The 12,507-nt window shown below is 43.2% G+C and overlaps 1 protein-coding gene across 1 annotated transcript; it reads right to left on the reverse strand.

Annotated features, from left to right (window-relative positions):
- Positions 1 to 1,737: 1,737 nt before the first annotated feature.
- sp4 (sp4 transcription factor) lies at positions 1,738 to 10,064 on the reverse strand. Its single transcript, XM_042435174.1, has 7 exons — positions 8,794 to 10,064; positions 8,432 to 8,502; positions 7,086 to 7,451; positions 5,770 to 6,979; positions 5,231 to 5,429; positions 4,220 to 4,419; positions 1,738 to 3,770 (listed from the first exon to the last, which is right to left on the reverse strand). The coding sequence occupies exons 1-7, from the start codon at positions 8,798 to 8,800 to the stop codon at positions 3,478 to 3,480; spliced, it is 2,346 nt and encodes a 781-aa protein (XP_042291108.1). The 5' UTR covers positions 8,801 to 10,064; the 3' UTR covers positions 1,738 to 3,477.
- Positions 10,065 to 12,507: the final 2,443 nt, after the last annotated feature.

Below are 12,507 nucleotides of genomic sequence, written 5' to 3' on the forward strand. Positions count from 1 at the left end.
GTGTGTGTGTGTGGGTGCTGTGGATCTGGTGTCATTTCCCCAGGTTAGTGGGGTCAGGTCCAGGTCAACTGTTGGCTCCTGAGGCAGCGAGGGACTCAGTCAGCTGATTTCATGTAATGGCCAGGTACCTGAGCTGGAGGGCAGGGGTCAAATCACAGTCAGAGATCAACCTGAGGTCACTGGATCTTCATGAGGCATCGTTGGCATGCAGCGTGTGTGTAAGAAAGAAAAAGGTAGATTACAACTGTCTGGTGAAGCTTTTATCTAATCACTCTTATCTTGTCTGTGTGATGTGTTCATCAGTCTTGCAGTGCGCACTCAAGATTAATGTGATGATACAGATCCTGAAAAAACCCTTATATAGTTTGAATTAAGAGGAAAAGGTTTTTGTCTGATGGTGAACACTGTATTCCTCCAGGTATTAAGTTGTTTACATTTTTGTGTTGATTTTATTTGCCCTCATTTTCTTGGTCCAAATCTCACCCGATGTATCAATTTAACATCCAAAGTGACAAAAATAATGATGTCAAAACATCCAAAAACGGTCCTTGCTCTGATACTTTGAGAGTTCACAACATTAAACTCCATTTTAGCTTCAAAACTCTACAAAAACACCTGAGGGTGTAGATTTAGGTGTTTTTGAAGTGCTTCAAAGGAGTGACATGTCAAAGGTATGTCTGAGCTGCCTACTACGTGATGCTTTTTGTTAACTGACTGTCAGAGTGACCTGGCGATGAACTCCCTGAAGTCACACTTTGATCGTAGGTGAGTTACACTCGGCAGATTTTGTTTATTATGTACAATCAAAATACAAATAACTGTCAAAGCAGGTGACTATCAGCAGGATGGTCACAGATTCAATACACGCAGCATCTATTTGGAGTTCATCAACAGCAGAAACTGGGAACTTGTAGCGGTAATTGTTTTCCAAAGAGCACAGATACTCCACCATCACTGCTGTCACAACACAGCTGAGCAATTACTCAGCGATATGGGGCCGGAGGAATTATAGTAACTGTGTGTTGAGGTCAAAGTTTACCATGTGTAGAGATGAAAGATCATTAGGGGCTCTGTTGTGTTTGTGATCACATTTTCTATCAGGCTTTGGTGCTCGTTGATACCTTCGAGGTAGAGGAGAGGATGAGCATGATGCTGGGCTGAAAGTACCCCTGTGAGGCTCGCTCTCTGTTTTAGTGGAAAAGAGTGATGTGCAGCCACAGAGTGACATGACACGCCATTACAGAGGTGAGACTGGGTGAAATATCTTGTCTCGATGTAAAACAGCTTCTCAAAACACATAAATACCAGAGCATCAGAAGGAAAGATAAGACCGTTTTAAATCACTTTATTGTCAAGTGTTATGCAGGCAAAGCATCTTTTCTTCTTGAAGTTGGCCTTTTTCTTCTTTTTTTTAATTGACATAACACGTTTGTACAAACCAGTTTTAAAAATATCAATAAACTGGAGCCTTTGAGGCTAACCTGGCAAAAACCCATTATCAAATGTCATGGAGACAAACGAACATCTTTAGAAAAAGATTTACAAATGAGATGTCACTACAAAATATCAAAGAAAAAAAAGTTGGCTGTCACACAAAATATTACCAAAAACATCTAAATTTGTTTGGTATCAACCTTTTCAACTTTAAACAATTGTAACTTTTTTGCTTTCTTCTTTCATTTATTTTCTCCAAAAAAAAAAAAAAAAAAAAAAAGCACACATTATGGCGCAAAGAGAAGAAGAAGAAGAAGAAGAAGAAGAAGAAGAAATGAACAGCAACGGCCAGACGTAGAAAAGAAAACAGAAGCACAAAGAGTAAAGAAGAGAGAAGCAGCACTACGGCAAAAAACTGAAACATGCTGTACACAACCTCAGAATCAACGCACACAAATACAAGTCCAGCAAAAGGCAAATATTACAAATCAAGGAAAATAAATTAGCTTTACACAGTGGGGTCCTGTGTGTTAACATACTGGGAGGGGACTTTTTTTTCTATAAAATAGAAGTATTTTTTTTAATTTAAAAAGAATGTACGCACTGAACTAACACAGAGCAACACCACCAGAAAACATCTCATATCCACATAGCTAAATAGCCCGACCCACTCCCACCCACAGCTCTTACAGCCCTGTCTCTTTAACCCACTTCACCTCTCTATGCTGTGGTCTGCTCTCCATTTCACCCCCTAATAATACAAGAGAGCTGCCCTCTTTCTCCACCCACCTCCCTCCCTGTAGTTCCCTCTGTACAACAGCTTGTGTTAAGGCAATTGTGGTACATCGGTCAACGTAGCAGGTTAGAGGCGGGATGGAGAGGGGGTCATCACCAGAGCACAGAAATCGAAAAAGCAACATCAGCGACCGTGCTGCTGTCTGAACCAAACCATAGTTAGATCTACCAGATACCATCTGATGGAAATCGAACATATAAAAATGAAAAACAAACAAACTGCAGCTGTGTTGAAATCATTCTGAGGTTTTTGCAAAGTTACAGGTTTGTTCAGACAACAGCACTGCTTTCAGATGTTTTTCCCCCCAATCTTGGAGCGAACTGGCTTGTTTTATTAACAGAAAACTTCCCCTGACAATGTAAACATGATTTCACTAGGATTGTCATTATAGTATTGCTTTCACCACACGAACAAAGTTGTAGAAAGCTAGATTGTTTTTCTCTATACAAACCTTTTTTTTTTTTTCTAATGGCCACTGCGCCTCAATAGGAATGCATTATTTATAAATCTTTTTATATGTGCTTTTTTCTACTCCTCTTTTTTTATTTTAAAGAATTATCCCCTCTCTTCTTCAATAACAGTTTATCCGTTGACTGGTCACAAAAGAATCAACACCTGAATCTGATCCGAGGACTAAACCTGAACCATGAATAAAACTCAAATTAGGTAGATCCTCTCCACGACAGCATGGGAATACAAATGCACACTCACTCAAATAGTTCATATATACGCATACACAAACACACTCACACACACCATCCCAAGACTACCTCTGCTCTGTCACTGCTCTGCAACAGTCCTGTACCATGATTGACCCTCAGCTCTGTCTGACAGGTATGAAACAGGAACACAACGTTGTGCATAGAGATAGATTCTGTTGCGATTAGAAAAATGTCTCTTGATATTGGATGGTTTTAGATTCAGCAGGTCGCCCTGTCTTGTGCTAATCTAGACACTTCTTACATTCCTTTCCCCCACTGCGCATGGAATTATTATAGATTCATTTATAAAAGCCAAACTAATCTTTCACACGCTTAGGCTAAATTTTAGTTATTATATGTGTTAGTTTGTTTTGTTTTTTTAGATTGTGATGTTTATATTTTAAGGTTTCTGTTCATTTCATGATCTCATCTCTTGAGTCCCTTTTTCATGAGAGAACAACATTTTTAAAATTATGGAATATTAAAAAGAAAGGAAAAAGCAGCCACCCAAAGCCGTCCCTGCAAAGACCTCCAAAAAACAGGAAGTCAACTTTCTGCAAAGTAAGAGGAATCCGTTGCCTTTTCAAACTCCTCCTCTTCCTCCAGGTGATTAGAGGTGGTCGGGGTGGCGGGGTCAGAGTCACGTGAGAGGGTTGCCACAGCAACGATTTGAGGGGAGGCGCCCAGGCCTTCGGGGGCATCTTCCTCCATGTCATCAGTGGTGATGATTGCCACCGCGGCTCCGCCCTTCTTGTTCTGGTGGGTCTTGATGTGCTTCGAGAGGTGGTCGCTACGCATGAAGCGCTTGGAGCATTCAGGACACTCAAAACGCTTCTCTCCTAGAGGGAAGGAGACAGAAAATGACAAAAGAAGAAGAGATCCACAACCAAGGGAGGTGTTAATTATAGGGGATAACATTTTTTAAATGTATAAATATATAGACAGTATGTATACTATAATATATACTTTGATTTTAAAAAATAATAATGTCCTAAAACTGGGCATTGTAGTTTTTAGCAAAAACACTGCATTTGTTGGGGACTATTTTCAGCATTGGATTTGGTGCACTAGTGGGTAATTAAGGCAGTAGGACAGTGTATATGGGATTGACTCAGTGTCCATGTACATTGTAATGAGGGAAAAAGTGCAATAATGTGTTTTTAATAGTTTTCGGACAACAATGGCATGCTGTGGCGCAGAGGAATAAGCTATATCAGACTTTGGCTACACTGAAAATACCAGGGTGACCTACATCGCCAGTCTACGCGTCTGTATGTGTTTTTCCTACCTGTGTGCGTTCTCCGGTGTCTCTGCAGCTCATCGCTCCTGGTGAACCTCTTGCCACAGAAGATCCAGTTACACACAAACGGCCTCTCACCAGTGTGCCAGCGCAGGTGGGCCCGCAGGTGGGACGTCTTGCCGTATACCTTCCCACAGCCCTCCATATGGCAGATGTGCTGCTTTTTCTTTGTGGGGTCTCCGCTGTTCCTGCAACATACACTAGAGTCAGGTGTGTGCTGGTGTGTGTGTAGTAAATATCATGATCTTTCATTAAAGCGTTATAAACAGCACATTGTTGGTACTCATAAGCCATTTTCATGCAGAATGCTAAAATAAATTTACATTAAACGAGCTTTGCTAATTGATTGTGTTTTTTTAGGGCTCACGCTGAAGAAAGTTTATTCTAGCAAAGCTGAATATACAGTATTTGACTGGTCTCACTGTCAGTTCTGGGTGCCTCATTGCAATATGAAGTGTTGGGTGGTGACAGATCAGATCTCTCACTTTAGGACACAAGCTGCACTGTGTTTTGTCCATCTGTCAAATCAGTTGTCCCATAACGACACGACAGTGATAAATAATTTTGGGATAATCGTAAGGTTTATAAATCATGAACTTGGGCACACATAGCTGTAGATCCATACGGGACAAACCAAGTCAAATTCCTCTGACTTTTTCACTTAATCACTCACTGTGACAGAGCAGCTCTGGGGCCAAATTAGTACCATAGGTGGGTTAAGAGAGACAAGACTCCAGTATAGAATTACATAAACATTTTGATGCCCAAAAGCTATTTTTCTTGTGAATTACTGTATACTGCACTATGTTTATATATTTCTGCATTAACTTGCTGCCTAGTGCAGAGTTTTTAAGTAAATTGATTATGCTTGTTCAAATTTGTCTAGAAATATATTTTATTTCAACATCAAGTTTGAATTCCCTCTAACATTAGATGTTCAACCCCAGTTTCTCCTGCTGCACTTGTGCATGTTGCTCTGTCTTTCTAATGTATTCATACCTTCCTTCTCCATCCCTGCAGTTCGGACAAGAGCAGGCAACACGACGAAGCCTCTTGCTGGGCTGTCCCTCCTGGTCTGAAGAACTCTGGATGGAGCCCAGCTGATCTGGACTCATTGCCGAACCCGATGCCACGTTTCCCACAGTGACCGTCACAGGAGATGACTGAACTTTGACCCCATCCTGACCCTGTGCTTGACCTGAAAGGTAATTGAAAATGACAAACTGTGTTAACTACTCAAAAACAATAGTTGTATATAGAGAAAGCTGAAAAACATATACACAACAGCATTGAGTACAGTGTCAGACTGAGCCAGCATGACATCCTGGTACAGTTAAACACTGAATGATAAATGTACATAGTGTGCCAAACAAAAGGAGAAAATCATTACAGCTTAATATTTTCTCAAAATTCATAACTAATAATTCTCACATTGTCCAACCACATTGCTTTAACCACATTGTTGTTCATATTAATAAACGGTTCAGTAATGGATGAGTCACTACACATTCACACAGCTGCTCTGAGTGCACTCTTACCCTGTAGACCAGTAATGGTTAGGGGCACACCCTGCACCTGAACCCCGGTGCCACCCAGCCCCGCGATGCTGACCGTCTGTACCCCAGATCCCGGGTTGATCTGAGCTGCGCTGAGCGTCAGGGGAGCTCCACTTAAGGAGACCAGCCCTCCACTCCCCACTGTCGTCCCACCGGCCACAGGGGCCAGTGTCAGCTGCTGTGGCACGGCCGTCCCCAGGCCGCCCTGCAGGGAGACTCCACCGGGCAGCTGCAGGGTCTGCCAGGTGATCTGCCCAGAGGGGGACAGAGTGGGAGTGCGAATAAGGACCTGGGCTGGGTTCTGGAAGGCCTGGATGGGCTGCAGGGTTTGTCCTGGGGCCAGCTGAAGGGTCTGAATGTGCTGAGGTTGCTGCTGGCCCTGAGCATGACCCTGACTCTGAGCCTGTGGCTGCAGCTGGATCTGCTGCACCAACTGGTGCCCCACCTGGCCCACGATCACCTGCTGAATGGCTCCTGCTGTGTCTGTCTGGTTCTGCAGTCCGTTGGCCTGGTTCTGGCTTTGTGAGTCTGCCTCACTGCTCTGTGCTTGGGTGTCAGCTGTTCCACCCTCAGATCCAGCAGAAACCACTTGTGTCCCATCAGATACGCTGTCACCTTCGGCTACTGCCGCTGTCGAGCCAGTTGATACTGCAGCAGGAGCCGCCCCAGACACTGCTGTTGTCACCAGCTGGTTGCCATTGGCAACAGAGAAGGTGCCATCTGCTGATTGGATAAGCTGCACAGCCCCGCCCCCTCCAACATTATTGATCACAGGCAAGGCCAGGGTCATGCCACCAAGGTTTATGGGTACTGTGGTCATAACAGGAGTCTGGGAGCCTTGCAGAGTCTGCAGCTGCAGTGGGAAAGACTGAGCAGGGCGGATCTGCAGAGGGACCGTCTGATTGGCTGTACTTGTCAGGATGGCCTGTTGGTTGGCTGGCTGGAGAATGGCCTGGGTCTGGCCTGGACTCGGGGTCTGGATGAGCTGAACATGCTCCGGCAGAGCCCCTATGGAGGCCGTCTGAGCTGGGCTAATATGGATCTGCTGTCCATCTGCAGTCTGCAGGTGAGGGATGACCTGATACTGGACCCCGCCCCCAGCATTGGGCAGGTTCTGAACCTGGATTATCTGGAACTGCTGCTGCTGCTGCTGATTGGCTGCGCTGCTGTTGGTCCCACTTACTGCCTTCACCTGCCCAACAGGAAAGGAGCAGTGATGCAGTTAGTGAAGAAACATTGACAGAGAACACCAACAAACAAAAAAAAATATATCGTCTCAAACCCACTGCCTCTCGCACCTCCTTCATCTTGCGTCCGCCAGGTGAGCTGTCATTAGCCAAGGTGGTGGCCACCGTCACAGCAACAGGCTGATTGGTGTTCTCCTTGGCCATAGTAGGTGCTGCTGTAATGATCTGCCAACCGTTCCCCGTGAACTGAGCTGGGACCAGTTCCAGCTGCTGGGGCACCAAGGCCTGGCCCCCAGCTGTGTCCACCACTATCTGACCCTGGAGTTGACCGGCCTGCAGCTGGATCTGACCAGGCTGGACCTGGACCTGCTGGGACTGGGCCTGGGCCTGGGCCTGGGCCCCTTCCACTCCCCCCTGCCCTCCGATCTTACTGCAGGTGGCCGCTAGCAGAGCCAACGGAGAGGGCTGAGAGGAATCCTGGAGGAGACAGGATAGGAAAGAGGGCAGAGAAGGGATAGAAGGGAGGGAAAGAGAGAGAGAGACGGTTAAACAGTAGTGACGAGGAAAGGAGGGAGAAGAGTTACAGAAACACACATAGGAAGCTCATATACACACATAAACAAGACAGTACAGCATGCAAGTAAAAAAAAAAACTAAAGGGAAAGGATCAGCAGGTATTATCATACACACACTCACACTTACATACAAGAAGAACAATTTGAAACAAGGAAGAGAAAATGAGTGATGGGTGGGGTAAAATTTATGGTGTAGAGAAAAGAAACAAAAAGCTGAGAGAAAGAGAGAGAGCTGTCAGTGGAAGTGGGCGGTATTACAGGAAGCGAGTGGGTGGGCGTGTGAGAACCACATTTCTCTTTTCTCAGAACACTGGAGGAAAATGCCGCCTTCTCTCTCTCTCCTCCCTTTCAAAGGAACTAGGTCGCAGGCAAATTTTTAATGCTATACACCTCTCAACACTGCATGGAAACAGCCTAAATGTTGTAACAAATACAGTAGCATGCAAAATAACATAGCAGCAACGCCTGTCATACACATTTAACAACAAAAGATGCACTCAAGAATAACTGCCTGGCTGAAAATAATCTCTAACATATATACATCCTATGAAAAACAGCTGAAAATAGAAGTTCCACAGCTGCAGAACCACATACCAATACTGCATGTCTTTAAGATAAACCCATGAGTAGAATTAAATCATTTTGACTGTAATTCAAACAGACAATTCAAAAGTACAGTGGTTGAAGTGTGACAACCGTATAAACCTATTCATGAGGCTCTGGGCTGGCTTCTCAGCAGGGCTCCACAGAAGCAGGAAGTGGAATTCACCAGAGAAACGCCCCCAGAGGTGTCTGGCTGGCTGGGAGGGAGGGAGTACATTTTTGGCCTCCAGGCAAAGCAAAAAGTAATGAACTATAATGAACTCTTATTTATTTTAGTACCTGTGATCCAGAGCTCTTCCCCTTTTTAGATGCTTTCCCTCCTTCAGATCCAGATGATTCCTTCTTCGAGTCTATGATAGGAGAACAAAATGTTAGAATATGCCCCAGTTATAATATCATCATCACATGTTGTACTTCTGAATAGTGCAAAGTCCCAAAGATAAGGCACAGTCATGTAGGAACCAAGTGGTGTGAATAAAGAATTTGACAGATATAGCAAAAACAAAGATGATCAATAAAGACAGAGGAGAAACCAGTAACCTCATCATCAATATCAAAGAGGCTTGGAGCCTCCTATCTGTCAGACGGAGAGAGAGAGTGGGAAAGAGGGGTGGAGACGGAGAGGGGGGGAGGGTACCTACCACTCATAACGCATTAATATACCAAGAGGGAGAGGGTGTAGTTCACGGTAGAAGGCCGGCCGGGTACAGAGGCGGAGGACGGCCTATATGTTCGGCGCTGGGCCGTGGCGGATCTGCCCGTTTCACGAAACCACCCACCGGCCAGGAAGGGCGGTGCCAAGCGCAGGCACAATCAAGCAACCCCAAATAACGGAAATAACGGAGAACACAGTGACCGTCCCCGGCCCGTCGGCCCCCTCGCAGCCCCGTCGTATGTCTCTTTTACCGGATAGACAGTCCATAAACGAGCAAATTAGCGCTTGTCAGAATGATATCCAGAGAGAAGTTGGCAGTGTGTGACCGTAGAGGCCCACCCACTTCCATTTAAGCATCAGGACAACACCCTCTTCTCTGCTCTGCCTGTCGCCGCCGTTTCTCTCGCCGCACGACGCGGGGACACCTCGTCGCCGTCCGTCGTGCACCGAAAACAAACCGTCACCAGTGTTTGTATTTTACGCGTTTTTCCCTTTTTTTTCGTGCACAATTGATTTTTTTAAGGGGGAGATACGGGGAGATAGCTGTGGCTTTTGTGGGCGGACGCGCTCCTCCCACATATTCAGATTGGACGACGGGGCTCGGCGTGCGAGGGTCGAGATGGGAGTTGTATTTTGGTGAGGCCTCGCCTTCTCGAACTGGATTGGGCGACCCGGACTACATTTCCCATGATGCTCTGGCGCGTCGGTTGGAGCGGCGGTGGTTGGTAGTCATGTTGGTGTGAGAGCGAGAGGGAAGGGCGGTGACTTCTGTGTTGTGGGGGGTTGGGCGAACGGGAAAGGGAGGCGTGTGTGTGTGTGTGTGTGTGTGTGTGTGTGTGTGTGTGTATGTGTATGTGTGTGTTTATTTCCACTCCAGTCTGTGTACTGGTGTCACAAGATAACAGTCGTAGTTAAAAAAAAAAGGAAAGTAAACAAGGTAGCAGAACCATAGAATCATTTAGTTTAATAATGGAGAGTAATTAAAAATTATGTAACTATATTGCTATTTAATAAAAAGTCTTATTTTTGCTTCTATTATAATATTTCCCTCATCAGTTCCCATTCCACCAATATCTTAAGTTTGAAGCTTATATGGTATAAAAACAGGACAACAGAGTAGTCTGCTGAGGACTCTCAGGGAATTCACACTGATAGAGGTCTGAAATTATTAGGATACTCAATTATTCGATTAGTCAAAATATAGAAAATAAATGCCAATAATTTTGATAATCAATTCCTTTTTTATTTATAGTTATTTATTAATTACAAATGCCAAATATTTGCTGGTTCAGCCTCTTTGCTGCCTTTTCTGTCTTTTATGTAATTGTAAATTAAATATCTTTTGGACTGTAGTTCAACAACAACAACAACAACAACAACAAAATCAATTAAAAGAAATCAGAAAAGGGAAATGAGTTTTGAGATATGGATTAGAGCTGAAGTGATTATTTAATTAATCCTGCTGATCAACAAAATTAAACAGTGACGATTTCAATAGTTGATCATTCATCTGAGTCTTTTTTTTTTAAGCAAAAATGCCCCCCAAAGCTTGGGCTTGGGCTTTGGGAAGTTGTGATGGGCCATACTACTCTGTGCATTGTATATTGTACATAGTGTTCTTCAGATATTTGATTCTTTTTTAACTCTCCTGATATTTTATTTGTTTATTTTCTTTTAATTTTATATTTTTCATTTTCTATACCTAGTGTTTCTTTGATAAATAACATTTAGAGTGGAAGGCAAAGGAAGAATTTCATTGTACAGTGAAACTTGTTTTAAATGTGCATATGACAATAAATGCTTTAACTTTGACTTTGACTATGTTCTACTATTTTCTGATATTGTTTAGTCTAAATGGTTAAATGAAAAAAATCATGGATAGATTAATTGAAAACAGTGGATATTTGCAGCCATATGGTGGTTCTTGACACATCAACCTGTCTTAAGCTTCACAGATGATTACATATCTAAGGTTCAAACGTAGAATTAAACGTTCAATAACATAAGGAACATTTACTTTAACAAGATCAACTCTAAAATTTCAGATTTCAAAAAGCTTAATGACCTCTAAAATTTAAAACCACTCCTAGGAGAAGGAGACATCTTGCTGCTCAGTATGTATCAACATGCCACAACCTCAGGGGTGGTGAATGACCTAGACACACACACACACACATACACACATACATAGAATATACTGTATATATATACAAAAATACATAGATATACTATATATAATTAATATATATCAATCTTAATGTTAGGTTAATGTTATTTTGTTTCATTGACTCTTGATGCTTTGGTAATATTGTTGTTATGACATTCATACCAATAAAGCAAATTTGAATTTGAAAAAAAATTCAATTTAAAAAGTACACTTGCCAATATAAATTTAGTTGGCTATAAAAATTCCAGCAGCAGATAAGATTACTGAGCAAAGGTATTTGTTGCATTATCAGCAATCACACAGAGAAGCTTCTTGTGTGCGTAACAGTCTGTAACAAAGGTCAGGCGTGAAACACTTTCCATCTCCCAAAGGGAAATTATATGTTAAATTCATCCCAGCAAACAGAGCTACATCATAGCCTTGTAGGCCCGTATGGTCCTTGGCAGAGGTTTATCTGGCTGGGTTTGTCTTGTCCTTCAGAGAAGCCCTTCCTGAGTCAGGAATGACTTTCGCCAAGTGCAGTCACAGCCTTGGTACACCAAGCAGAAAACATTATTAGCAGGCGGCCATCCGAGGATATGCCCCTGGCACACAAAGGAAATGTTTACACTCATAGGCTGTCAGCCAAGGCACTGTGTCACTAAGATGCACACGGCCACATTTAAACTAAGTCAGGATGATATTAAAAGTTGCTCAGTTAGTACTGATGTAGATTTAAAACACTTCTTGTGATAGTTTCAGTATGTGAAAATGAGAAATTTGAGCTCCAAACTTTGGTTTCAACAGTGTAAAATGTAATTTACAAAATGGATCTTGATTGGAAAAAATATATATAATATGGTCACGTGTATATATATTTTTTACCACACTTGAAGTGTTAGTGTTATTATGTTGAGACATTTGATATCACGTGTTGATGACTTCAGCATTGACTTCACCCCATCAGTGGCCTAGAAAGAAATAACTGTGTTGAACATGGTTGTTAATACAGACCTGATGCACGTTCTGCTCACATGGTTTCTCTGTCTACTGCTAGTAGCCTGCATGTTTTCACAGATAAACACACACACACCTGGGGTGGCCCAGAAACATGCGTACACACACATGCACTGTAATTACTGCGGAAGCCAAGTGGCTTGTTCCCGCCCCTTGAGCCACTCCGCAGGGCGTTGCTAGGCAACGAGGTCTGGTCTGAAGATGGGGTGTTGTCTGTGTGTGAGTATGTAGCCTACAGTTGTGGTGATGGAAAGAGGTGTGGTAGAAGGACGACTATGGTCTGGACTATGGTAACTGTATCACACATCCGATAGCTTATTTCCAGTATTTAGTGCTATAATACTGTATATGTTCTTGTGAGGAGTTTGCTCTTAGCAGCATTAACCCTCACTAAAGTTAAAGTCATCCTTGGGTGATCATATTATTTGAGCAAAGTCACTGAGGGAACCAACAAATATAAGATCCATTTTAAAAAAAACTTGAGCAAAAGCCCAAATACAGTATCTGCAATAACTAACAAATTGATATTCCCACAAT

Source organism: Thunnus maccoyii, chromosome 15 (assembly GCF_910596095.1).
Source record: "Thunnus maccoyii chromosome 15, fThuMac1.1, whole genome shotgun sequence".
NCBI lineage: Eukaryota > Metazoa > Chordata > Actinopteri > Scombriformes > Scombridae > Thunnus > Thunnus maccoyii.